Here is a 27,643-nt window from a genome sequence, read left to right on the forward strand (position 1 = left end):
CACTGTCTACTTGTTATGTCACTAGCAAGAAAGGTAGTATTTTGTTCCAAAATGGACAGTTACTCCATTGATCTTCATGAAAAGGACTTTTGTACCCCACAACAAGTTTCTTTAATTAGTTCAAAGAACTTGAAGTTTTAATCAGTACCAAGCACTTCTATGTTATATTTGTGCTACTTGGAGGATGGAGAGGTTGAAACAAGGTATATATTTGTGTTGCATAGAAATGTTTTCTAATTATTTTGCCAACCATTTAAAGAAAAAGCCCTTGTGGAAAAAAAATGATGGATTTCTCCCTTGAGAGGAGAAACTCCAAAAGTTGAAGTACTTCTGAGTCTTTGATGAAGCTCCAAGCTTCCACCATAGACTAGCTGCATGTTTTCTGATATTTACTTAATAATTTGCAAGATAACAGTAAAATTTAGCTTATCTTCAGCTGATAGGTTGTTTTCACAGTGAGACCATCAGCTATAGAAGAGAAGTGTAAAAATGTGCATTTTGAATTGGAAATGAGAAAGAATTGGCAAGGTACGGTAGCTTTAGAATAAATTAAACAGCCTTTTCCATAATGTGCATGTGATCAGATTTCTGTAACCATACGGACCTTGGCTAAGTTCCTGTCTCTTAAAATAAAATCATGTAGGTGATACAGTTCCCTTTACATACATGTCTGTGTTCATGCATTTCAGATGGAAAGAGAAAAGGTGAACTTGTTAACAACGCTACAGGAGTCTCAGAAGCAGTTGGAAAATACACGGGGGGCCCTCTCAGAGCAGCATGAGAAAGTCGGCAGGCTCACAGAAAACCTGAACGCGATGAAGAAGCTCCAGGTCAGCAAGGAACGTCAGTCTGCCCTTGACAATGAGAAGGACCGAGACAGCCATGAAGATGGAGACTATTACGAAGTTGACATCAATGGGCCTGAGATCCTGGAGTGCAAGTACAAAGTGGCTGTGGCAGAGATCACTGACCTAAAAGAAGAGCTTAAAAGTCTTAAGGCCAAATACAAAGAGTGTGAGTCTAAGTATGAGGAAGAGAAGAACAGATACGAGACTGAGAGCCAAGCTCTCACGGAAAAGATCACCTCGCTAGAAAAATCCAGTCGGCATGATAGAGAACAGGTGGCCAGGCTGGAGAAGGAGCTGAAGAAAGTCAGCGATGTTGCTGGAGAAACGCAGGGCAGCCTCAGTGTGGCCCAAGATGAACTGGTCACCTTCAGTGAAGAACTGGCCAATTTGTACCACCACGTCTGCATGTGCAACAATGAAACTCCAAACAGAGTGATGCTGGATTACTACAAGGAAGGTAAAGGTGGACGCAGTAGTCCAGAGACCAAGGGGAGAAGGTCGCCCATTCTTCTTTCAAAAGGGCTGTTAACTATAGAGCTAGGAAAGGCAGAGAACGGAAGTGGTGACAGCAGCCCATCTCCAGTGTCATCTCTGCCATCTCCCGTGTCAGATCCTCGGAAAGAACCAATGAACATTTACAACTTGATCGCGATAATCCGGGATCAGATCAAACACCTGCAAGCTGCTGTGGACAGAACAACTGAGTTGTCCAGGCAGCGTGTTGCCACTCAAGAGCTTGGGCCAGTGGTGGACAAAGACAAGGAAGCTCTCATGGAAGAAATCCTGAAGCTGAAGTCCTTGCTGAGCACCAAGAGAGAACAGATAGCAACGCTGAGAACTGTGCTGAAGGCCAACAAACAGGTAACCAGGTCTTACAGATAGAGAGGTTGTAGAGTCGGGGAATTAGGTCACAAAGACGAGAATTTATCACACTGCTGTACTTTCAACTCAAGGAGGCCTTTGTTGCTGCTGTTTGTTTGGTCCGCTGCACGCTGGGGCTTTCACTGCCTTCTGCTGGTCACACACTCATGAGACTTTTTATTATAGCTGCAGTCTACTGCTGTCTGAATTATATCAGATTATATTTAATGTAAGACACCTAAAATGAAGAAGTACATCTTATTTTCTGCTTGAAAGAATTCCAGTAGTTGCCCTTAAAAGAGTTCTTAAGCTTATGTACTCTCTCAAATTTCAAAATAAAAGGAAGCCTTTCAAGATGAGGATGTGATAGAAGAACATGGTCAAAATAACAGGGGTGAGAGGTAAAATTAATCTTTGGGGATTGAGCTGTGCTATTTGATACATACTAGCAGTGCAGGAGATGGAAATAACAGCCATTGGGACACCATGTGACATGCTTCATTGTTTCCTTTAAAGTAATGTAAGTTGCAGTTGTCTTCAAAATATAAAAAGAAAAAGTATTGTGTTGTTTAAGAAGTATATACGTACTTTTGGCTTTCTTTTGCATATTTATTTTAGTAAAGGTGCCCCAAAATGTTAGGTAAAGCGCTCTAAGGGTTAGAGAACTGTGCAAGTGATTGATGAATGTGTTTAAGTATAGAGATACTAAATAGACTTTATATACTTACCACAAAGAACAAAGAAAGTTTAATTTCTTTCAGTAGTTGGAGGTAAGTGTCACTAAATTTATATTCTGTAACTCCCTAGATGCTGCTGCAGAGTTAATGGGAGAAGGAAACCCATGTCTGCTCTGTTTCCAGTGTTAAAACATGAAATTTTATTTAATTTGTACAAGAAAAGTTGACTAGAAGTTTAACATTCCAGTGCAAAGTAAATGTTTGATTATGTAAACAGTGATTAAAAATGTTTTAGCCAGCCATTTGATGAAGAGTTGCATTAACTGGTACGTTTCTGTTCTTCTTGGTAACCCACAGACTGCGGAGGTAGCCCTTGCCAACTTAAAAAGCAAGTATGAAAACGAGAAAGCTATGGTGACAGAGACAATGATGAAGCTGCGAAATGAGCTGAAGGCTTTGAAAGAAGATGCTGCAACCTTCTCTTCCCTGAGGGCAATGTTTGCTACAAGGTAAAGAACGTATGAACTCGGCAAAATGTCATTCCTTGCTTGTTTGGGGGAAGAGCTGAGCATCTGCCCACCTCCCCGTGCAGAGTGGCAGGGTGGGCTCTCTTTGCTTACACTGTCTGTCTGTGACATATTCCTATTGCTGAGGAAAATGCCAGGTATATAGAATGTTGCTACAAACTAATAAGTTGTGGCAGTATTTATTTCATTTGGGTGCAAGATTATCCCTGGTTCTTAAAGCCACTTACTTTGAGAAGAAGTGACATTTAACAATGCAAAATGAGCATTTGTTCCACAATGGAGATGGGACTCTGCTTGACCTGTAATGATTCAGAAAAAAGTAAAGATGTTGCAAACATCTTACTGTCAGATTGTCCATCTTGCAGTTGAATGTTGAGGCAACAGCATCACGTTACAAAATCTAGATCTGCTTCACAGCTCAGGAACGTTCATTTGGCTCCTGTGCAGAGAAGGTCCTGGAAAACAGGAAAAGAAAAAGCTTGATTTCAAAGTTGTCAGCCCCAGTTTAGTGGGATTCACAGGGACATCCTGGCAATGTGCATTTGCCTGCGTATTCCATGCGTTGCCTAAAGAAGACAGAGAAGGGAGACTGAGAAGGATGCTGTTTGCTGTAAGCTGGACTCTCCTTTTCAGCTGGTTCAAGGGGACGGGAGAGTCTGTATGTGCTGTGCGCTGCTTCACTCTCTGCTTTCTCTGGACGCTTAAAAACCAACCAAAAAATCCCAAACCAACCAACCACAGAATCCCAGAATGTCAGGGATGGGAAGGGACCTGGAAAGCTCATCCAGTGCAATCCCCCCGCCGGAGCAGGAACACCCAGCTGAGGTTCCACAGGAAGGTGTCCAGGCGGGTTTGAATGTCTGCAGAGAAGGAGACTCCACAACCTCCCTGGGCAGCCTGGGCCAGGCTCTGCCACCCTCACCAGGAAGAAGTTTCTTCTCAGATTTAAGTGGAACCTCTTGTGTTCCAGTTTGAACCCATTGCCCCTTGTCCTATCACTGGTTGTCACCAAGAAGAGCCTGGCTACATCCTCCTGACACTGCCCCTTTCCATACTGATCCCCATGAATGAGGTCACCCCTCAGTCTCCTCTTCTCCAAGCTCCAGAGCCCCAGCTCCCTCAACATTTCCTCACACAGGAGATGCTCCACTCCCTTAATCATCTTTGTTGCCCTATACCAACAACAATGAAGGTTTTCTTTCTGTTACCTGCTAACAAGTACAGTACTAAGGAATCCCAAGGGTGTTTATGAAGATGCTTGAGGCTTTTCTGCGTGTTTTTTGTGGGGCTGGTTCTGCAGCGGTTCTCATGTTCCTTGAGTAACCTTACACTTCCTGACGATTCAGCCTTTCTCAGCAGGATCTGGGCACATGGGTAAGCGTGGAAAGGAGAAGTGGACACCAAGGAATGCTAAAAGTTGCATTGTGGCAGCTCATTATTCTAGAGAAAGGAACGCCCTGTACAGGCTGGATTTGTCCTACTTTCTTTCCTCTCTGTCTCCCCTTTTCTGGAGTGTAATTAATATGCAGGAATTGCAATCTCTTTTTCACTTGTAGGTCAGCTTGAAGCTGAGAGGAAAGAGAAAAAGCATACTATTAACTTTCAGTTGTTTTTCCTAGATGCGGATAGCTAGCTAATAACATGTAACTGCATGTTTTCCTTATATGTTAATTTTCCTGCTCTGGTGTGAGAGTGACTGTGAACTGGTTTGGAGAGGAGGAATTGTCAGAGAAATGCCAGAAGGGTAATTCCCTCTGCCTTTCTCTAAGTGTATTATCTAAAGGTCAATCTTGTCCTCTTACCAGGAAGACAATAATGAAGATTCTATGGCATGGGGGAAACTGGAGGCAGAATAAAAGGTTTTTTGAAAGGAACAGACTTAAGGGCTCTACCCTGAAGCTCTGGCGGGGAGCTGTGGGTGACTGGAGGCAGGAGGGAGCTCTGCTTGCGGATGCACAATCCTCAGTTCTGAATATGTGCTTTACTTAGCAACGCTAGTGAAAAAAATAAGGGACCAAGAGCAAAGGAGGATGCAAAAAGCTGAGGATGGAGTGAGATATGGTCTTCTGAGCCTTTGCCTTGTGAGCACTTGCATTCCTGATCCTTGCATGGCAGAGAAGGAGCTAGGCCTTGGCCTTTTCATGTGGCCTGAGATGGGGCAGCTGCACAGGGCAGTTTTGTCTCCAGTGTGCCCTGTGCTTCAGGTGCCACAATAGCTATCTAGACCTATTAGTGCAGGTAGTGTCCAGTCCCACCTTCCCTTCCCAATCTCTGGCCAGAGAGAATCATAGAATCCCAGAACATCAGGGGTTGGAAGGGACCTGGAAAGCTCATCCAGTGCAATCCCCCGCCGGAGCAGGAACACCCAGCTGAGGTTCCACAGGAAGGTGTCCAGGCGGGTTTGAATGTCTGCACAGAAGGAGACTCCACAACCTCCCTGGGCAGCCTGGGCCAGGCTCTGGCACCCTTGCTGGGAAGAAGTTTCTTCTCAGAGGATCGCTGGCTTGCTGGTTGGTGAGTCCATTCCATGACAGCACTTGCTTCATCTCCATTTCAGGTATGGTAGGTTTGGAAGGGGTGTTCCTAGGTGTTTTGGTGAAGATAACCTCAAAAACCGCTTTGAAGTCCAATTTTTCAGGTGTGTTTCAAATATTAGAAGTATGTAACCGCCCCATTTGTCTTCACCGTCGCAAAAAACCTGCTAATGAGCATCTCTTAGCAGCCTGCAGTAAGTCACGGTTCTTCTCTGGCCAAGAGGTTTTTATCAGCAGAGACTGATCGCAGGTGACCGGGCATTTACCATGGTGATCGTTTCAGTGCTGTGCTGGAGGGTGGGTGAAGCAGACTGCTGCACACAGGGCTGTGTTTTCCACAGGAAACTGCCCGTCTCCGAGGATGCAAGAGATCTTGTAACAATACGTGAGAGTCAAAGGCTGGGCATGAATATAGTAACTGACCTAATTTCCTTTTTAAAGTAGGTTAATCCCACTAATTTGACAATACTACCAGCTATTTTTAATAGGTAATGAAAATACAATAAGACCTGAGCCTAGAGACAAAGAAAGGCTTGCAAAACACAGATGAACAGCTTCCAGGGACTGCTACAGCCCTGTGTGCCTAAAATTAAACTGTCGTACAAAGGAATAAATCAAGATACACGCAACATACTATAGATGTACATGCAATAGTTGTCCTGTCAAAGTCCAGATTTTCTCAATCAACACACGTCCCTGCTATACGTGCAAACAGACTGCAGCCACTGGAAGCCAGATTTAAATCTGTCCTACAGAGCTGAAAATTGAATTTATCTGCTTAATTAGACTGTAGTAACTATTTATGTATGTCACTGCATTACAGTCAGACATTTCATAGTAAACTCTCTCTCGACTAGAAAAAAAAAGATGCAATCACTTCTCCATTTCAAATGCAAAGAGAAGTTGAACATCACCTTTGTTTTACTTTGTCGAGTAGGTTTGCACTTGGTAACGGGCAGCTTGGGAGCTGCAGAATGTCGATAACCAGGGCCTGACAATGATGCAGCAAATGTGCATTAGGATGCAGCCTTCAGCTTTATTACAAGATGGGAATTGGTACTACTTTCTCTTTATGGGTACCATCTGGCTCCTGCACTTTACCTGCTATCTCGAGCAGCTGTTTGAAAGAATGTTTCACAAAATAGTCTTTCTCAAAATCCATCATACCAAAGGCACTACTGCAGTTATGAGTTAATGTACTTAGCAATTTAAAACAGAATAGCTCATATTCACAGGATTGAACACTGTAAAGAAAGCAGTCACTTTCACAGCAGAGTTGCAACATTGAACTAGAATATTTGAGGTGGGCATGTTCTGTATTCCAAAGAATAAATCCTTGCAAAGTGGCAAAAGAGAATATGGCTTCACAGAAACCACTCATCTTAAAATTTTTACCTTAGGTGGTATAAACTAATAACTAGCTTGTTTTCAAATGAAATCTTCAATGGAAATTTCCAAAAGACAGAATAAGTCTTTAAAATGCAGTATTTACTCTGAGTTTGATCTGAATTCTAACTGCATCTCTATACGAAAAAAGTATAAAGAGCCCATATTTGCAGTTAACTCGTTTCACTCAGGTCTTTGTTCAAGTACATATGAATCAAGGGGCTACTTTCAAAGTGTCTGAGTATGTATTGATTTTAACGTGACCAACACCTTATGTTAAAGCACCAAGGAAGGAAAAAGCAGTGAGTGACAACAGGGATTCCCAGGCTAGAGGTGGATACCGCTGGTGGTGTTCAGGTCACTTCAAACGGTGCTTGGGGAGCTGCTGCTGTTTGGTCCTGATAAAAAATATTTAACCTCCAGAAATATTTTATGGTAGGCTTGATTTCTTTTTAACTCTCATTTAGTCAGTTAAGAAAATGAAAGGATATTTTTTAATATGGAACAATAGAAATCCCTACTGAAGTGGGGGGCGTGGGTAGTAGCAAATTTGAGGTAAATGAATTCATCTTGCCCTAAAACATTGTCAGAAGAAAGGCTGATTCCTTTCTTTGCTAGACAGAGAGTATCTCCCTAGTGTTCTGAGGGAACCTGAAGGAAATATGTCCTGTTTCCTAATGATTTGGGGTGGGAGTGAAGTGCAGTTTCCTTGTCTCGTATGTCAAGATATATTTCTAGATTGCCTCTAAGCAATTTGTCATTCAAACTGCAAGCACGTTAGAGCTCGGATTTCTTAAGATCAACTATGGAGAAAAAAAACATACTGTATCAAAACAGAGGAGAAAAATCCAGGTTGGCATTTAAGCATGAGGCTTGTTTAGCTTTTCAGTAAGGAAGGAAGGAGTAAGAAGACTGTAGGTTTCTCCTGGCTGGTTGGAGGACACCTCTGAGTCTGCACTTTCCAGAATACGCTCCAAGTGCTAATGAAGCACAGGTGTGCAGATTCATCAGCTGCCAACTGAGGCTTAAAGTCCTTCAAGGATGGTTAGATGAAGAGGGGGAGGCCAGTATGGCCATGGCTTCGTGGCCAGGGAAAGGATACGCTGAGAAAAGCTCGTTGTGGATTGGACAAGGAGAGAGCTTAAACACAATTTTGCATTTTAAAAAGAAAAAGGTTATTTTATTTTGTTACGCTAGTCTTTTCCTTGTGTTTTATTTGCTCGAATTTGGGTAGGCATTCTTCCAAAAATTCTGCTAAGTGTAGCAAAGGGCAGATTACCATATGCAATGAGAGTACAAAGTGGGTTTTCACCTTTCTCTTCCCTGTGCCATTTTTCTGTCCTTGGATATATCCTGCAAGTTTCTTGTCTCTGCCGTTGGTGAGAGGCGCCACGTGCACTCCCGGGAGGGCACCCTGATCTCCTCTCTCTACACGTCCCTCCCATGGGATCGGCCGCATCCCAGCGCTCAACAACAAAACCAAAATATTATATGAAGTTGCGTTTGTCCTGATAAACCCTGAGAGGCTTAAACTGGCTCAGAGAAGTGTCTTAGGATGCATCTTCACTCCTCTGATTAAAGAGACAGGTTTCACAACTTTGCTGCTTGCGTATTTTTGGTTTCTTTTCCAAAGCCTGAGAACAAGCAAGAATAGTAAGAGAACAGCCATTTCTCGTCCATCTAAAATAAAGATAAAACGGTAATTAAGAAATCTAGCAGTAGCAGAAGTCTTTAAAAAACCAAGAACAAATGTGCCTAGATGTAAATAATGGCTGTCCCCAAGTTCCAGTGCTTCATAAACTGAATTAAAGTAGAGACAAACTGCAACAAGTCAGCAAGGGGACAAGTGGCCAGTGTTAGAACATACTGGAAAGACTGACAGCGTGTCACATGAGATTAAAATTACAAGATAGTACTTGTGATGAACAAACTCATGAATACACACAAGAAATTCGCAGCTAGCTGTTGCTCATTAGTGGAGAAAAGGTGTTTCAAATGAATACGTCCGTCTGTTCAGAATCACAAAAGCTTGGTCAGTTTTCCAAATATCCAAAGCATTTGAGAAACTATTCTTGTGTCCATGGACATCAAAGTCCTGCAGAATATAAAGGAGTTTAAATTCATGCACAGAACAGTGCACAGAACCTTTCCAGATTGAGAATTACAGCTAAAGTGTCTTCATACTGGTCTCTGCACAGTAGAAGTATTCAGCTTCGCTAAAAATATCCCATGGGATAAACGCTCAGAGGGGCCAGACACAGAAAATGTGACTTTGAAAATTTCCAGAATGGGATTCCCAGAGGGGAATAACAACATTTGCCTCCTGTTCCTGGTGCAAGATCTAGAGGTGACAAATGACATCTGGAAAGAAAAATGTCTGGGCTGCCAGCACCCACGTGAAAGTGAGGAGACGTCCGGGCAGGACAAAGGCATCTGGCTGTCTTAGAGGTGCTACAAAAAGACAGGAGTGATGTCTTGCACATAGTCACGTTTATAATAATGATGTCCCTGCTCTAGAATTTAAATGTGTCTGGCAATTAAAATATCTGCTACAAGTAATGTTGGTTATATCAAGGCTCAGCCTTGGCGAAGGTGCCCCTTGTAGATGGACCCTGCACCTGGGTTGCAACGAGGAGTTTGTGCTCTTCTCACAGTTATTTTTTGGAGTAGCTCTGTCCATTCCACTTACCTGTGCGCTTTGTTTGAACACCTGCTGCTAAGGAGTGTAAAACACAGCGGGTGTTTCTGTATATAATAGTGGTGCTGTAGAAATATTCAGAGTAAAGACAATTCCAGATGTCACTTGTCTGCCCTTTTGTTTTTAATCCGGAGTTACTGCAAAATACCTTATATGGAGGACGAGTACAGAGGCAGTTATTTGTGTCCATAGTCTTTTAGACAGGCAAGTCTTGGTTTCATTTGGCAATTAGTAGGAAGTGTCAGTGTTCACAATCTGTATAAAAACAAAGTGTGTGCACAGCTCCGGTGGGACAGGGTGGAGAGGGACGGATCCTGCACTGGTATCACCCCCCCCAGCGCAGGCTGGGGAAACATCCTGCCTGTGTCATAGCTTGAAAATTAACAGTCCTGTGCCACTAGAGTAGAAGTAATTTCAACCTTTAACTATATAAAAGAAAGGAGTTTTCTTTTAAATTCTAGGACAGAATTTGCTGTAAAAGTTTATGATGTCTCATTATTATTTAATAGCTCTTACTAATGGACATTGATTACACATGGTTGATGATAAACATTCTGGAAAACTATAGCTTGTTATAAACTGTTCTCAGTTCTTGGTGAAAATCACTATGGTTTATACCAATAAAGGTCATAGCATTTATTCCATTCAGATCTATAACTCAGATGAGTTTTCAGTGTGTAAGGTATTGAGTAAGGAGTTACAAATTAGCAATTGACTAAGGTTTCCGTAGGTGCTCCCTTGAAGTTGCGTATCTGTAATCCTAATTTGCCTGAATCTGGCTGTAAACGTAGGGATATGGTGGGGTCACCTGTGTCTGCCCCACAAGGCAGAGTTGGGGCCACCTTCTGAAAGGAGACTCAGGAGCTTTGTTACAGTCTCATAATCTTCCTGTGTTCATCCTTCGTAATACAAAATCGTCCATTTCCCTGCAGATGAGCTCGTGTTCACAAGGGGCTGACATAAGGGAGTGTGTGTGGGGAGTGTCAAAATTCAGTCTTCATATTAATTTCTAACATAAAGATTCAGTTTAAAGTAGCAAGTGGCTGATATCCCTTATAGCCGAACGCAGCCAGTGCTCATTTACGTGTCATTTTAACTGCTTCTTTGCTAATATATTTCCTGGCTTTTAATAAAGCAAAAAATTGCTATTTAATCTTCCATGTTTTAACTTCTTATGTAGGTTGACGATTTAATCTTTGGCTATAGAAGCTGGTGCTTCTCTGAACAGGCCTCCTCTGTCACATCTGCCTTGGAAGTTGTCACAGGGCCCTTGCATTGATTGCAGAGGAGGAGGGGAAAGTATAATTATACCCAGGTGCATTTGGTTACATTTTTATCCCAGAACAGATCTTGATTCAGTAGTGAATTTAGCTGTACGTTTTATATAGTATAGTGCATGCTAAAGCTTAAGTAAAATGGTATGTAGAAATCAGGCACAAATGGCATTTGTGGGAAGCAGTGGTGTGCAGCTTTGGAAAACGAGACAACCCATTCTTATATTTTTCAATAATTTGGCTTCAGATAGTGTTTTAAAAGATTTCTTTTTTTTTCTCATCATTATGTTTAACATTCAGGATATTTCTTTCCTCTGTGTAGATGTTTGGTTTAGCTAGTGGTGTTTTTAAAAGCCTAGTTGATGTTTCCTTAAGCTCCTTTTTTCATTATTGTTAATTATCAGTCATAAGAAAACAGGCAACATCAAAGCCTTCTGTTCACAATCCACTTTAAACTGCGAATGTGTGAATATACAACAGGCTTACGCTAATTTCTTATTCTTCTTCAAAGCATGAAAACTCCATTATTTGGTTTCAGAGATGTTTTTAAAACAAAGGCATTTTCTCTTCTGACCTTCTAATGATTTTTCGCATTGAATATACAGTGGGGAAGTAGCTCAGCACACGTCAAATAAAATTGTAAAAGGGAAGGATCTTTTATTATAGCTGCAAAGCAGCAACAATATAGATACACAAAAAATATGCTGCCGTTGGTACTACTACTATTAGTTTGCATTAAGGTAAGTAGTGCTAGGGTCTCTGCCGCTTTATATGCTTAGAGAGGCTGATTTTTTTGAGCAAATGAAACTGGGAGTCAGTGAAGAGCAGGAAGGCAGACGGTAAATGGGGCAGGTCCTGGTCCCCTGTGCAGGGAAACCCATCGGAGAGCGTCTGCGTATGGGGCTGGAGCGTTTCATTTGACTGAAAGGTCAGGAAAAGAGGTTCAGGATGCCAAATCTGTGCATAGTCATAGTTATCAGTCCTGCCTCCCCCCAGTCCTCTCTGGTGTATGAGAAAATAGTTATTCAGGTGCAGTAAAAACTACTGATAACACTTCCTTTTGGTTGGAAAGGAAGGGAAAACTCCCTGTGCAGAGCTTTATGGAAAAAAAAGAAGCTAATTTAGATACCTGAAGTAGTGAATGCCATGTGATTTCTGAGGAGAGCCCTGTGATGTTTTAAACCTTTGTGCTTGATGAGATATTGACTTGCTACAATAACCTTTTGGAGGCAAAATTGTGGCTTTAATTATAGCTTGGCTCACATGAAAATGATTTTCCTGCCTTGTAGCCTCTAACAAGCATTTCTGTGTTAGCAGTCAGCTATCGGGTTTGGCACAACTGACTGTGTTTGATCAAGAGGCATTAGAGTAATATCAGAAACGTTTAGAGAAGAGGATTAAGGGACATTAGCAAGACCGTGTGGGAAGTCCCTACTCTGCTTTACTGAAGTGGTTTTGCTTTTTTTCCATAATGTGTTATTTTTTTTTTTCCATTCCTAAAGAGGGCAGAAATCTGCTCCTCTTGCCTTGGGGCTACATTTTGATTCACAAGAAGTGATCTGGGAAAGGGGAAAAAACCCACCCATTATTTTGTCTTGCTCAAATCTCTTGGCAGGGTAGTACTGAGAATGAAACAGGGGTGATGGGGACAGGTCACTGCAGTGCCAGATCATGTTTTCCTGAAGCACTCAAGGAATTGGTACCATTTTCTGGACATTCCCCTGTTTTGCAGCAGTGGAGCTTTGAAGGAATCAGGTTTGAGGTGTGAGTAGAAAAGAAAACAGAAAGGTAACTTGTGATATAGCCAGACTTGCACTTCTCACCTCAGATGCAACAATTCTGTTTGAAAACGGGGAGGAAATCCCAGAGCCCTCAGGCCTCCCGGTAACGTTCAGTCTGTGCCTTATGTACAATAGCTTTTATCCATTGTAAATAACTGTTCCATGAGCAAAATAACACAGAGCATTTTCCATAGAGTTTAGAAGAGCTGAAGAAAGAAGAATGGACTATGTATAAATAAAAGAATAGTAGAGTACCCCAAACTTACTCAGTTACATCAGCATGGGGTTTGTTGGTTAGTTGGTTGTTTATTTTCAAATGAAATTTCCACTATATTTCAATGTTTTTTAAGAATCTTAATAAAAAGAAAGTAGGTAGTGCAGAGTTATGTCAGGCAGAGGAGCTGCTGTGGATTAGGTCTCTCAGAGCTGCCATCATATTCACATTTCTAAGTCAGCGGATTCTTTACAATATTTCTCTCAAACGTTTTTGCTTTCCTCTTGGTTTTTAAGCTGGTGACCCAGCACTATATCCTGGTCACCTCCAATGTCTTAATCCAGTGTTTACTTCTAGCTGTAAAAAGAATCCTTTTGTCTCTTGGGAAGGAAAAGAAAATAATATTGAACAATCTTTGAAACTCAGGGAAGTATAAAGAATTCTAAATTCCCCAACCCCCCAGAAAAGAAGATAGGTCTGTGATCACAGAACCCCAGAATGTCAGGGGTTGGAAGGGACCTGGAAAGCTCATCCAGTGCAATCCCCCCGCCGGAGCAGGAACACCCAGCTGAGGTTCCACAGGAAGGTGTCCAGGCGGGTTTGAATGTCTGCAGAGAAGGAGACTCCACAACCTCCCTGGGCAGCCTGGGCCAGGCTCTGGCACCCTCACCAGGAACAAGTTTCTTCTCATCTTTAAGTGGAACCTCCCGTGTTCCAGTTTGCACCCATTGCCCCTTGTCCTATCACTGGTTGTCACCGAGAAGAGCCTGGCTCCTTCCTCCTGACACTTACCCTTTCCGTATTGATCCCCATGAATGAGTCCCCCCTCAGTCTCCTCCAGCTCCAGAGCCCCAGCTCCCTCAGCCTTTCCTCACACGGGAGATGCTCCACTCCCTTCAGCATCTTGGTGGCTGCGCTGGACTCTCCCCAGCAGTTCCCTGTCCTTCTGGAACTGAGGGCCCACAACTGGACACAATATTCCAGGTGTGGTCTCCCCAGGGCAGAGTAGAGGGGCGGGCAGGAGAACCTCTCTGACCTACTGACCACCCCCCTTCTAATCCACCCCAGGTACCATTGGCCTTCCTGGCCACAAGGGCCCAGTGCTGGCTCATGCTCATCCTGCTGTCCTCAGGACCCCCAGGTCCCTTTCCCTATGCTGCTCTCCAACAGGTGGATGCTCTAGGGCAGCAGGGCAGGACTGTTATGCCCCCAAGATTTTAATATTTTCCGACTCCCCAAGGCCGTTTCATGGACTATGTATAAAGAAAAAAATAGTAGAGTACCCCAGTCCATGTTCCTCCACCCTTGCGCTGCCCGGGTGAGGTCCGGCCCTTGCTCTGCTCCCACGCCCTGAGGCGGGAGGGCTGGTTCTGCCCTGTAAGGCCCATCTGACTGTGAAGAGGAACGAGCAGTGCTGGGCTTCTAGCAAATGTAACTTTCCTGGGTTTGTTTTCTGAAAAGCAAAGCTCCTGACACGCTGCAGAGTACAAGAGAGACCATGCTGAACGCCAGAGACTCAGGAGAACAGGTTCCCGCTCCCCCAGCATCCTGAGCTCCATCTTTCCTGCAGTGCCAAGCTACAACACATGGTGTTCACACAGGTTTTATATGAATAGTTCTGGATTGTTGTTTATTCTCCATGTGTATTAAAAGAATAAAATTCTATTTTTTCCTTTCCCTTCTTTCTTCCCAAGCAAATATAATTAGGAGTATAGGCCTGCTCCTGCTATTTGAAGTTAGGGAGAGCAGCATTCAGCACTTGCTAGTATAAGCACAGCTGATAAATCTGCATGTGAAAGCAGTTTGGTTTTGTAGTGGTGGGGTTTTGTTGTGGGTTTTTTTCCCTAGCCTGCTCTTTTTTTTACTTAATGATGACAACTGTCCCTTAAAGTTGGGGGGAATTTCATCTTGATGTTAAAAGGAACTTCTCTGCTGACATTTTTGCTCTTATAAAGAAGTTGTATTTTACAGATGTGGCCGTGGTAGATTCCAGCTGGTACCTATGAATATTTATTTTCCTATCCATATGTATAATTGGTCTTCCATGTGCTGTAAATACACGTCTACATGTAAAGACATTAATTTTTTTTAAATTGTTCACGATACACTGTGCAAGTTAAGTAGCTCCCAAGCTCAGTGAAAATGACTGTAAATGAAGCAGCTTCCCCGCAGGGTTCCCAGTAACACTCTGTTCCTTTGTCTAATTGTCCTAAATTTAATTTTGGTGGTGAACTCGCCATAGATTAAACAGTAATAAGTCACTATTTGTAGAATTTGTACATAAGGAATCAGAGTAGGTTAAAGCAGAATTCTGAAAAAACACTTGTTTTTAACAACGCTGTTCAGTCACCATTGGAAGTTTGCTATTCAAACTATGAGGTTCAGGTGCTCATCAGATGGTTTTAATAGCCGTTTTAGTAACAGTCATTTTACAGCACTCCTGGTATTCCCCCCAGAGTGTCTGTGCAGCCTGAAGCCGAGAACCATTGTGGTCTCTGTGTGAACACAGACAAAAGTGATTTCCATGCTCGCTATGGAAAGATCTTGGCAGCCTTCAGATAGGAGCGCTTCTTTGTCAGGCTCCGTACCTTCATTATCTGCGGATGCTGTTAATTATAGCACATCTTGAGAGGTGTGAACGTAAGGGCCAAGTGTGGGATTCTAAGAAACCCGGTGAAAAATAATTGCGATTTTTCTACAGGTTTGGTTGAAGTTCATGTTTAAAAGCGTGTGTATGCAAGCAACTGCAAAGCTGTCACTCTGCTAATAGCTGCCAGACACAAGGGATTCGTGTTTTATAGAGGGAAACAGGATGGGTAAAGATTGATGTATCTCGTTGCAGATGTGACGAATACGTCACACAGCTGGATGAAATGCAGCGGCAGCTCGCGGCAGCTGAGGATGAGAAGAAGACTCTGAACTCCTTGCTGCGGATGGCTATCCAGCAGAAACTGGCACTGACCCAGCGCCTGGAACACCTGGAGCTGGACCACGAGCAGTCCAAGAGGGTGCGCACAAAATCCACTTCCAAAGCCAAGAGCAGTAACCCCAGTGTAAGTCACGTTCGGTCCTGTGGAGACAGGTCTGAAGGATCTGTCCTTAACAACCAGGTTTTTTGTAGCGAGAAATACAAAATCTATTGTGACTAGGACACGTGTATAGAAAAAAATCGTATTATGCATCTTATTTTATGCTGTAACTGTCAGCGTAAATCCCCACTATCTAATGTCGCAGTGAGTTGACTTGTACTAGTATGTTGTTGAACCAGGTAATACAAATTGTATTATGGTGGTCTTAACTGTAACGGATTCATAAGTATGGGGATGCTATTAACAAGTTAACAGTGGAAAGGAATTAGCTTTTTCCACAATTAACATGTATGGGTTTTGCTGTTTATGGTAAGTGTTAAAAGAGTACACCTGATAGAGTGTATCTGGTGCTACTAATTGTAGTTTGTGTAGGCACAGACGTGATCCTTTCTCCAGGGTTGCAGCATACTTCAATAAATGCGGTCACAGACAGAAACAAACAGAAAACCTTCCTTGTTATTGTGGCTTAAGAAGTGGTGAAAAGCAGATGTTAAAATTAGAGGTTTGTCTTGAAAATGCAGGGCATTTTGAAACTGGAACCGAACTTCATTTGCCTATTGTGGCAGATATTGGGAACTTGCTGTCATATCACCACTGACCAGAGTCCTAAAGCTTTTATAGGCTATAAAAGCTAGAAGAAGCTTGGTAGGGTACATTATTTACACTCTGCTTCCCTCTCTTCAGAGAGTTAACCGGAAGAAACTTGCACATTTATATTTAAAATATGCAATATTTACCCCATCTGATATAAAACTTAGAAGTTGAAGAACCGGGATCCTACCTGGTAGACAGTTCCACTTTGAGAAGTTATGCTGTGGAAAAGTGTCATGTCCTGAAAGGATCTTTGTGGTCTCGTGTTGCTCCTTGCAAGCATAACACTTTGAAAGCATCTGTTTTATATATTACTGTAGCCACACAGCCTGTATGTGTAGAATTAATGTGACTATGGTCTAGTATTGTCAGTCACAAACCAGTTTTTCTCAGCTAGCAGTATTAATTGAAATAGAATAGTATTTCAGAGCTCTGATCATTTTTTTTAATTACACAAATGAGATTGCATTTCTTATGCAAGCGGAAGTTTCACAGGGCTCTACATTATAGGCACAGGAAATTGAACCAGATCATCCTGCTGATAATTATTTATGAAGTAGCTTAGTATAGATATTAATATTTTAAAACAAATAAACCTTCGTCTGCTATTGACATTCTGAGGAGCCTTTTAAGCCACTTAATTACAATATGTTTGATAATATAAAAGTGTACTTCATAATTGGTGCCTACATAAGAGAAAAAGGTCGAAAACGTTGCTTCTGAAGTCGTGGCAAATTTGCGGAGCACAAGGCGGCACGCTTTTTTCTTCAAACCAGAGTTTCAAAGTGCCTAGCCTCAAACTTTTATTTTAATGTAAAGCCCTGTTCATTTTGTACTCTTTGGAATAATTTTGTATGCCTATAGTATTACTAAAAGCAACGCGAGTCTGCTTGCTAGTGCTGTTTTCTAAAGCCATTCCAATGTTGCTGGTGTGGCACTGCCTCATCTCACCACCATTTCTCGGAGCCGGTTGGCAGCTGCTCCCTCCGCATCGCCGCTCTGCCTATAAGTAGCCAGGAGACGTCATGGTGCTAAGAGAAGGTGATAAGGAGCACGGGGAGGGGAAACTACAGGGGATTTGGGCTTCTCAGATATTGGGAGGACACAGGCAAAAGATTCTAAATTCATACAATGAGACTTGAGACAAATGGGACTGTAGAAACCTGGCTACAAAGCTGGGAACCATCCCAATGTCAAATGCCAGAATTGCATTGAGAGGACGAAAAAACCCCCTCGAGTGATTTAGGTCTAATACGTTGCTCAAACATCACTGCTTGAGAAGTTTAAACAAATGGCAATTCTGGCTTTAGAAACTAGGCCCTGTGCATCTATTATTACTTTTCTTTAGAAAACACTGAATTCTCCTGAATTTGAGCTTTAATATTGCAAAGAGCAGGTTTGATATTTTAGAAGCAAGACATCTTTTAACAATTTTCAATCCTGCTTTTCTCTTCTTTGCTGCACAATCTTCCAAAAGGCCTTTATTCTTGTCATTCCTGCATTCACTGTAATTTTAAAAAAGACTTCAGAAAAGCAGGCATTTGAGTGCTAACTTTCTTTGCTCGAGTAGAAACAGTTACGGTTTTGCTTCCGCTCTGGTTGGGAGCTTTTATACAATTTTCACTGCTTCCATGTCTCTGCTGGCAGTATTTTTGAAAAATACTAATGGCAAGATGGTGAATTGGAGAAACAAATTGAATGCATTGTTAGTTTTTTTTCAAATTAACTAGAACCTTCTGTAAAGATTTCAATGTTACTATTACTATCGGTCTTCGCTCGCACTTTCAGTTCCAAGTATGAGCAATGTTGCTATTAGCCCAATAGTCTTAGTAGTCACTTCCATCTTCATTCATTTATGTGAATCTTTAAAACACAAGAAAGCCAACCTGCCCACTATTTGAGCTTGTCAAGGTGATGGTTTAACTTCTTGTAGCACCTGTTCTGAACAGAAATGAGGAATGGTGGTAAGGCAACTTGATCCTGCTGTTTCTATGTTTAGATATTATTTAAGATTGACTCTTGTAATTCTTGATTAACGATTTCTTGAAACGTACCTTTGCTGTAAGTCTTTCGTATCACTTTCAATGGGTTGGGATAACGCATGGAGAATTTCTTAGGCCGTCACCTACCTCTGCGAGCAGGCTCCTCGGGACGGTGTTCTCTGCATGATCCGCTGACCTGCATGTTTCTGGAGACCTAAAGCTTCACTGGAAATGTTCCTTGCACATTCATGGCCGTTAACTTGTGCTTCAACAGCAAAGCTTTATTCAGTACTTGTAAGAAACCTTCTTTCTGCAAAGCTGCTGCTTCCAGGCGAGGCGCGTCGAGCCTTGTCCCGCCAGCTTGGAGAACCCGTTTCCACCCCACCGATCTAACAGACCCCAGCCCACTAACCCGCTTGCGCAGCACTTTTGGCTTCAGTTCTTTAATTGAGAAATAAACAGTTTTGTTGGTTTGTTTTTTCCCTAATGCTATTTTATTTTTCCATTTTTCAGCTGTAGAGTAGTCCCTGGAGAAGGCCTTTCCAGCAGGGTAACAGCATTTCTTAGCCTCTTTCGTTCTGGTTAAATGTGGTAGCACAAAGAATGGAAACCACTGACCCCATCCTAACTTTTGAAAACACCTTTTCCTATGTACTACCTGAAACTTCCCTTCTATGCCTGAAGCTATAAAACAAACAAGCTTTACCTGTAAGTGCTGCTGCAGTAAGAAAACTTACAAGTGCTGAAGAAACCTGCAAATGTAACGATCACCATATTAGTTTATGATCTACTAGAAACATTCGGGTGGGGGAATTTCTTATTTCATTGCAGACGCTCAGTTTTTTATCTGATTGTTAAACCTGTGCACTTTTGATATTTGGATATTTTTCTTTAGCTTCTTTAATTCTTTATGTAGAAGAGTTTATAAAATGGTTTGTGGTCATAGTCTCCCTCCAGTTTGGGCTTGTGATCTTGGAATTTGTAGGGCAGAGATTTTTTAGGGGCTCTAGATTGTGATTAGAAAAGAGATTCGACAAAACCAGGAGCTCTGCTAAACTGTGCTTCAGCTTTTTTATGATCATAAAAAGTTCAGTTTTATGTTTAAATTACTGATTTTTTTAACTGCCATGTTCATTAAGAAATCCAGGGTATTCAAATTCTGGGGTTTTTTTCATACTGTATTATTATTCTTAGGAATAGTTCAATGTAACAAGAAGAAAACTTGACTTTGCTCTGGTTAAAACAGTAATAGGCACTTGAAAAATATTAAATAACTAGTATTAACTATGAATATCAGAATTCCTGGGTTTTAGGAAGTTGAAGTATTAGTGATTAACAGAATTTTATACAACTGTACCAGTTAAATTCCAAATTGGAATTGTTTTGTTACTTTTTCATTTTATTGTGCCAAATTATGGTACATTTAGAAAGAAAAATTCTAAAGTTGTCAATGATAGGGTGTGACATATCAGCGCCTTTCTGTCATTAATTATTGCCAGTAGTGCCTTTAATCATTTGAAGGGAGACTCTTAGGATAGCGTAGGCTAAGTCCTGTAGCTTAGAAGAAAAGGAACGGCTGTTTTGGAATTTATTAAAGACATGGAGCAATAAGTGCAAAGTGAACTCCCCTTTTGCACGTTTTTAGTGGGTAGTCTTACTATAGAGATTATATATTCAAGGAATTGTAAAAAATTCTGTTAGTCAATGATATTTCATCATGCAAATCCTTGCAAATTCAGGGGTATAGAGGAAAAAAAAAACCTACAAACAAACCCAAATACACTTTGGGAACCAAATGGACTCATGCTGAGCAAATGAGCAAGATGTCTGAACACGTTTGTGGTAACAGTACAGAGAACGTATCAGGAATATTGCTGTTATGTTAGCTTTGTACGGTGGTGGACACAGTTAACCATAGTGTTGTTTGCAAATGAGAACAACAAAACGTTGGTATCTTCTCTTGCATGTTGTATCTAATCAGTGTAATTTCAGGAAACAGAAATGGAGAAGCGCATCAACAAGCTGTCCCGACCCCGGCCGCTTGTTGGGGCTCATCCGAACGATTGAATTGGTACTCGCTGCGGGGGGAAACCTTCCCGTTCCTTAAAAAAAGTACAAATTGAAATAATATTGCCAGCTCGGAGAAGATTTCTGTTTCCTGGAACAAAAAGCATAATTATTCCTAGATGTGGGGACTTATAATTCCATCTTCTGTTACAGTATTGATTCATAAGAAATATTGTTGCATTTAAAATTACTACATTTGTATGTGGGTATTTATTTGAAATTATGTCGAAGTACTGTATTACGTTTTATGTGCATTACCTTTTAGTGGTGGATTGGTCTCCATTTAACGTCATATGCATGTGTTCTTGCCAAGTAACCTTTACACAGATCTGAAAAAAGAAATGTTAAAGGAAAATGTGGAAACTTCTTAAAAGTATATCTGTGTGTTAATTGGATAACCATAGGAGGTATAGAAGGCAAAATGTTACTTCTAAATTAATAAAAAAGCATTTAATGTAGGAAAGCAATCTGCCTGCGTAAAGGTAGTCACATTGGCAGTATCAATAAAAGAGAAAAGGAATTGCGTTTTCTGCTTGTTGGTTTTGTGTTTGAAGAAGGTGCCGTTGGAATCGGCTGCTCTTTCAGTGTGGGGCTAAATAAATACTCATTCTTATCTGAGAGAAATGGAAAACTTAAACCCAAGTTCGCTGCAGAACTGGAAAATTAATTCTGTGTGCTCGTATTTGGGAGCCGCGTCCTCTGTGCTGTTTGCTGAGGTTTTCCTGGGTTAGTTTTGGTGTGACCGGGCTGGTGTAACCGGCGTCACTCACCAGACGTGGACACTTGTTCTCGCATGGGAAAGGGAATAAATGCTTTTGGTGGCAGGGGTGACACCTTCCTGAACTACATCTTAATTTTTTATATACTCTGCAAAATGTGTTAGATTATGTTTATCCAGTAGAATTAGCAAAGTCACAAAAACACCCCTGAAGGACCATGCTTGAAGTCTGAGGGCAAAGCTGAGGTTTGCCCCATGGATTCAAGGATATTCCTGGCTTAATGAGTTGATATTGGCCCCTACCAATACCAAGTCTGGCTTTATACTGTGGTTTAACAACTCTCATATCCCCAGGCAGGACTCCTAGAACTATTGTGCTTGCTGTTTCTGTACCTGCCCGCAGTCGGGGTGTTACACCAGCTGACCGATGTTATAACTGGAGAGCAACGTGACAGTTTTTAGTGAGGCATTGAAAATACTTGTTGAATTGTGTGCGATAAACTCACAGGGTGTATTTGCCAGGACGCTTGCCCCAATTGCATAGTTCTGCATTTGCAATAACGGGAGCTTTACCTGCAGGGTCATCTAGGGGAGAAACGTTATAGAGACACACGCAGATGGCAGCGGAACAGCCCCGTCGAAATAGTAAAAGGTGCTTTAATAAGAAAACTGTAGAATATTTAGATGAAAAGCTTGTCTAGGAAATAGCTATGGATTAAAACATGAATTTATGTTACTCTTTTCCATGTAGAAGGGAGGGAATGTCGCCCGTGCCGTCCCGGGGGGGGTCACCGGCCGCGTTCCAGCTGCAGATGTTGCTGGGTTGGGTCTCTGGGAAGGAATCTGCCAGCTCACGTAACGCTCCTGCTGCCTTGGATTCAGTCCTGCAGTGCTGATCGTTCCCTTCCTGCAAGTGAGGCTTGAACACCAGCTACTGACTTCCCAGAGGAGGAACGGGGCAGATTTTAGGATGGGCTTAGTTGCCTCGAGATAAGGAGAAGCAAACCTGAAAGTCCCCATGTACCTCATTTTACAGGATGAAGGCGAAGAAAAGGCGTAGGTGCTTTTTGGAGATCCCACTGGATAAGACGGTAAAATTCAGCTACACAAGTATTTACAGAAGTTACGGTTTCAAAAATAGATTGGCATTCTTTGTGGTTTTTGAAGGCTGATTTAGATTGACCTACAGGACCAGGAAACGGTATTTTTCCACCCAAAGAGTTAGCGAAAACAAGGCCAAACTACGACGATCACCTCTGTGAGCTCAAAAACAACCAAAGCAGCTGCTTACTGTGATTATTTTGAGTATTATATTGAATGTTTATACACAGAAGCTTCAAGCAAACATTCATTAGTGGTTGCTGAGAAACACTTGCGTGCAAGCTACTCAAAATAGGGTTTTCCTATTCCTCTCTTTTAAGAGTAAGCGGTGGGTGGTGGTTGCTGCTTCTCAGTGCAAAGGCAAATTTCCACAAGAAGGAGCTCTCAGCACTGCAGAGGGAACTTTCTTTCCTTTAATCTGAGACCTGGTCTCAAACCTGAATCTGTGTCCGCCAACCTTACCTCACCCAGCCCCGCCACTTTGGGACACACTGCTCTTAACCATCGCATTTTAGAATTATCAAGTGAAGTGCTTGTAAAATGACCATGAGCCAGCACTGGGCCCTTGGGGCCAGGAAGGCCAATGGTACCTGGGCTGGATTAGAAGGGGGGTGGTCAGTAGGTCAGAGAGGTTCTCCTGGCCCTCTACTCTGCCCTGGGGAGACCACACCTGGAATATTGTGTCCAGTTGTGGTCCCTCAGTTCCAGAAGGACAGGGAACTGCTGGAGAGAGCCCAGCGCAGCCACCAAGATGCTGAAGGGAGTGGAGCATCTCCCGTGTGAGGAAAGGCTGAGGGAGCTGGGGCTCTGGAGCTGGAGGAGACTGAGGGGTGACCTCATTCATGGGGATCAATATGGAAAGGGTGAGTGTCAGGAGGATGGAGCCAGGCTCTTCTCGGTGACAACCAGTGACAGGACAAGGGGCAATGGGTTCAAACTGGAACACAGGAGGTTCCACTGAAAGATGAGAAGAAACTTCTTCCTGGTGAGGGTGGCAGAGCCTGGCCCAGGCTGCCCAGGGAGGTTGTGGAGTCTCCTTCTCTGCAGACATTCAAACCCGCCTGGACACCTTCCTGTGGAACCTCAGCTGGGTGTTCCTGCTCCGGCGGGGGGATTGCACTGGATGAGCTTTCCAGGTCCCTTCCCATCCCTGACATTCTGTAAGTCTGTGAAAATGTCTCAGATCCAGTAACTGCATTCAAAATGAAAACAAAAAAAGGCCAAGAAGTGAACAAGCTGGATCTGGTTCTAGATATTAGATCAGACCTTTTCTGAAGTAAAGATAACGTACCAGGTGGGAACAGTGTAATGAAAGCTGATTTTTGTGATTATGCTGGAGGAAACCAGAGAGAAAGTTTTAAATGTACTTAAGACGTAGTATATTGTCCTAGGCAAATAGTAATATATATGTAATGTGCTACTTGCTGATTAAGGCTATGTACATAGGCAAAGCTTGACTTAGGTGGATGCGGTGAGTGGATAAGCTGAGCCTACCAGCCCAGTGAGAGTCAGTTGGTTCACTAAGCAGAAAATGGGCAGAACCCATGAACACTCTGGCTTTTTACTGAATCAGATGTCGGGTTAGGACACTCTGCCAAGGCCAGAAATGGACCTGCCCCAGTCTCTTTATGTTGCAAGAATTTTGAAGAACTTTACATTTAAAATATATCTCTGTGATTTCATTTTTTAAAATGTCAGCAGGTGGATATTTGAGTTGTGAATGTCCTGCACTAAAATACTGTAATAGGCTTAATGGGCAGGAAAAACTTAAGTTCATGATTTAATAAGTTTTAGAGAGATCATACATACTAAAAGAGCAGAATTTTTTAAAATAAATTCTTGCTAGCGCTTGCATAATCCATTATTCTCAATAACAGTATTTTTTCTGATACTGATGATTACTGCTTTTCAAACAGTAATGTATTTGAGGAATTACAAATCTCCGTATCTAAGGAGGGAAGGAAGAACAACTGTTCATTTTAGTATATGCTACTTTGTATTACTTGATGTTAACAAGATCATTTCTCCTTTATCTTCTCCTCAAAACCTTTCTCCCTGTTTTTCACACAGAAATTTTAGGTTCAACTCAGGTGCATGCTGACTTTAACTAAGCAAAACGCTCCATTGGGCAATTTCGTAATCACAAACATTTTTCCCTTCATTTCTGGTGCTGAAACTGCTCCTAACTAGAACAGTTTGTATCCTTGTTCCAAATTATATTGAGGAAACAGGCAGCTTTGACTGATCTGAAATGTTACTTAGCTTATTTTCCTGTGTGGGTTCTACCCTGGAATTGAAATTAATGCAGCTTGAGATTTTTTTCAAGAGATAAAGAGTGAAGTATTTGATCCAGCAGTAGGATATTCGTTTCCTTTTATCGCCAAATGAACCATGAGCCTTTATTAAGCTGAGCGTTCATCTGTCTCCATTTAGAGGCCGACGTCTCCGTCAGGGAGGAGCCTTGAGCCGATGCTACTGACAGCTTTGGGAGGAGGTTTTTGGAGTGTGGTCTTACCTGGGTCTAAAGAATGGCCTGAACTTGTGCCTTATTAGGGTGGGGAAAGCATTAATTCTTTTTAGCTGCCAATCACGTGGTTATTTAGTAACAGGTCTCAAAAATAAGATCCGGTTTGCAAAAGCAAGTTATTTGCGGGTTTACCTTTCTCCGTAAGGACAGAATTCCCATCTATCACCAGTAAGAGGGCCATGGAGTTGGTGAAGGTTTGGAGGGGAAGCTGTGTGAGGAGCGGCTGGAGTCCCTGGGTTTGTTCAGCTGGAGCAGAGCAGACTGAGGGCAGAGCTCATGGGCTGCAGGTTCCTCTGCAGGGAGCAGGAGGGGCAGGGCTGAGCTCTTCTCTGTGACAGTGACAGAGCCCAGGGAATGGCAGGAACATGTGCCAGGGAGGGTCAGCTGGACATGAGGAAAAGGTTCTTCACCCAGAGGTGTTGGACACTGAACAGGCTCCCAGGGAGGAGTAATGGCCCAACCTGACAGTGTTCAAGAAGAGACTGGACAACGTCCTCAGACACACGGGGTGACCTGTGGGGTGTCCTGTGCAGGGGCAGGAATTGGACTCCATGATCCTGGTGGGTCCCTTCCCACTCAGGACATTCTATGACTTTCATGCTTAGGGTGGCGAGTTGTTTTTGATCAGAGCAAATACTCGGGTCAAACAGCTCAAGCATGACCCAAGCAGCCCAGGAACCTGCTGCTGGTGCCTCACCCGCCGGGGACAGCTGCAGGGACAGCTGTTCATAGCTGCTTCAGCACTGGTGGTTACCACTACGGCCTGCCATGCCACAGGTCTGCTGTGTTTCACATCTGTTGGCAAAAAGTTGGTGTTTACTCTTTCCTGACTCTAGATGCTTGAATCTGAATAACAAATCGGGTTACTGGGCAGACTCAGAACAGGGTGCAACTCTGTCAGTGTTTCCAAAGGTACTGCCACGATTAGGATGAAGTGGGGACCCAGCCGAGCTGGAGATGAAGTAGCACATCTGACCATGCTCAAAGAGCTGGGCCAAAAGAGAACTGACCACACTGTGTCAGCACTAAGTGTCAGCCCAAGCTCCTCATCATCCATCTGTTCTCCCTGGTGAGGTGGTCGTGGTCTTTGGCCTTCAGACCTGATGCCTTCAGATCTCGCCATGAACACGAGCGCCGCTTTTCTCTTGCGGGTTCTTGTCGTGCTGCTGGGTTCGTGCAAGCTGCTGAGAAGCCGTTAGGTATCAGTTCTGGTCTCTGCTGACGTGACTTGAGGAACCAGCTGGAACAGGAATGAATCCAGTTTTCAAGCACCTGTTTTACAGGGTGCTTGGCTGTGGCTGGCATCTTCTGTTACGCTGCTGGCCGTTCATCAGAGGTGGTGGCACCTTCTGGATGTCTCTGAATTGCACCTTCCGATAGGCTGCTGGTTTTGCCTACAGGCCTGGCTTTGCATCACTGTGAGTGGGTTTTAGGGTTTGTGGGTTTCCTCAATCACTGGTTTTGGGTACAATACCAGAACGGTAGGGAAAAAGTTTGCATATTCAACTTCTACCTTTTTTCCTTTGTGCTGTATGGATGAAAGCCTGGGTATTTTATTTTTTCTTTCAACAACATAGGAATGTACATGTATATATCTTTTCTGATTGAATGTTTACTTTCTGTAAAAAAAATATTTGCTAAAAGCTTGTTTGGCTTTCAATTGGAACAATGAGGGTGTGGAATAGCTGAGAACACTTTACTTCTAAGAGCTGTTATGCAGAGGCTAAAGGATCTTTCTTCTCAGTATGAGGTTGGGCTCTGGGTGCTGTTCACAACCCCCCTGAGTCTCTGGAATTCCAGCCCAGAGAAGGGCAGAGAGCTGAAGATGGTATTTGTGTTCTGCCTTTCCAATCTAGTTGCACAAGCTGGTTGGGCAGCAGAAAGTAGGGTAGGAATTCATGCCCTTTTCTCCTTCCCTTTGTTTCTTATTACCCCTAGAGTCATTGTTGTCATGAGCTTTCCTGATTCCTTTTCTGACATGGGTTAGACTCTTCATTCTCACCGGGAAGGCTCCTCCAAGAGGTGTAAAGAGCGACTGTCACTTCTGCTGCTTCATCATACCCGTGGAGCTCAGGGCTCTTTTGAGAAATCAGACAGAACATCTGTTAGCAAATGGGCAACAAATCCATCTTCTTCCCTCTCTGTGTCATTTGTAGGGTGCAAAATTGTCATTGCTGCTCCCTGCGTTGCTCTGAAGGCCAGTTTTCAGCTGTGTCCTGTTTCAGAAGGGATGTTACTTCCACGGAGGCAGATAGAAGCTTGCAAAAGCAGACGCTGCTCTAGCCCCGAATTCCTCTTTGTAGAAAAAACTACGTGTTTCTTTTGCGGGGTTGAGAAGGGGAAGTGGCAGGAAGAGAAATGATAAAGTGGGGACAAAGGGTGTAAGCATGGGGCGGATTTAAAAAAAGAGAGGGAGGTATGCAAGCATATGAAAGAGGCAGCAAGGAAAAAATGGCAGCAATGGATTAGGATGGACTGTTGAGCAACGTGGAGCAGCTGGATCTGCCGTGGGCAGGGATTGTTTGGCATGAAGCCTAGGAACAGCTCAATTCCAAAAAAACAGCTGGCAATTTAGCGGAGTCTGGTAGTACAGACTGCATAGTGTGCATTTCTCCATCTTAAAGGCATCAGCTAGCACGTTTACTGCCCATCGGGGGCTGGGAAGAGGCACATGAGGCTACAGAAAGAAGGAACAGTGTAAGAAAATGAGGAGAACGTGTGGAAGAGAAGTGTGTTCCTGGCATGTTTGAGCGCTTTTGTGTGTGGTT

At 42.8% G+C, this 27,643-nt stretch overlaps 2 protein-coding genes across 2 annotated transcripts in view; one reads left to right on the forward strand and one right to left on the reverse strand.

Annotated features, from left to right (window-relative positions):
- The window catches only part of BICD2 (BICD cargo adaptor 2), a 92,329-nt gene extending 71,280 nt beyond the window's left edge, over positions 1 to 21,049 (forward strand). Inside the window, exons 5-7 of the mRNA XM_065845231.2 lie at positions 690 to 1,709; positions 2,744 to 2,895; positions 15,643 to 21,049. Coding sequence (XP_065701303.1) covers positions 690 to 1,709; positions 2,744 to 2,895; positions 15,643 to 15,949 — 1,479 coding nt within the window. The 3' untranslated portion in view covers positions 15,950 to 21,049. The remainder of the gene's footprint in view (positions 1 to 689; positions 1,710 to 2,743; positions 2,896 to 15,642) is intronic.
- The window catches only part of NINJ1 (ninjurin 1), a 294,431-nt gene that overhangs the window by 39,255 nt on the left and 227,533 nt on the right, over positions 1 to 27,643 (reverse strand). The gene's annotated exons all lie outside the window — the stretch shown is intronic.

This window comes from Patagioenas fasciata, chromosome 10 (genome assembly GCF_037038585.1).
Source record: "Patagioenas fasciata isolate bPatFas1 chromosome 10, bPatFas1.hap1, whole genome shotgun sequence".
NCBI lineage: Eukaryota > Metazoa > Chordata > Aves > Columbiformes > Columbidae > Patagioenas > Patagioenas fasciata.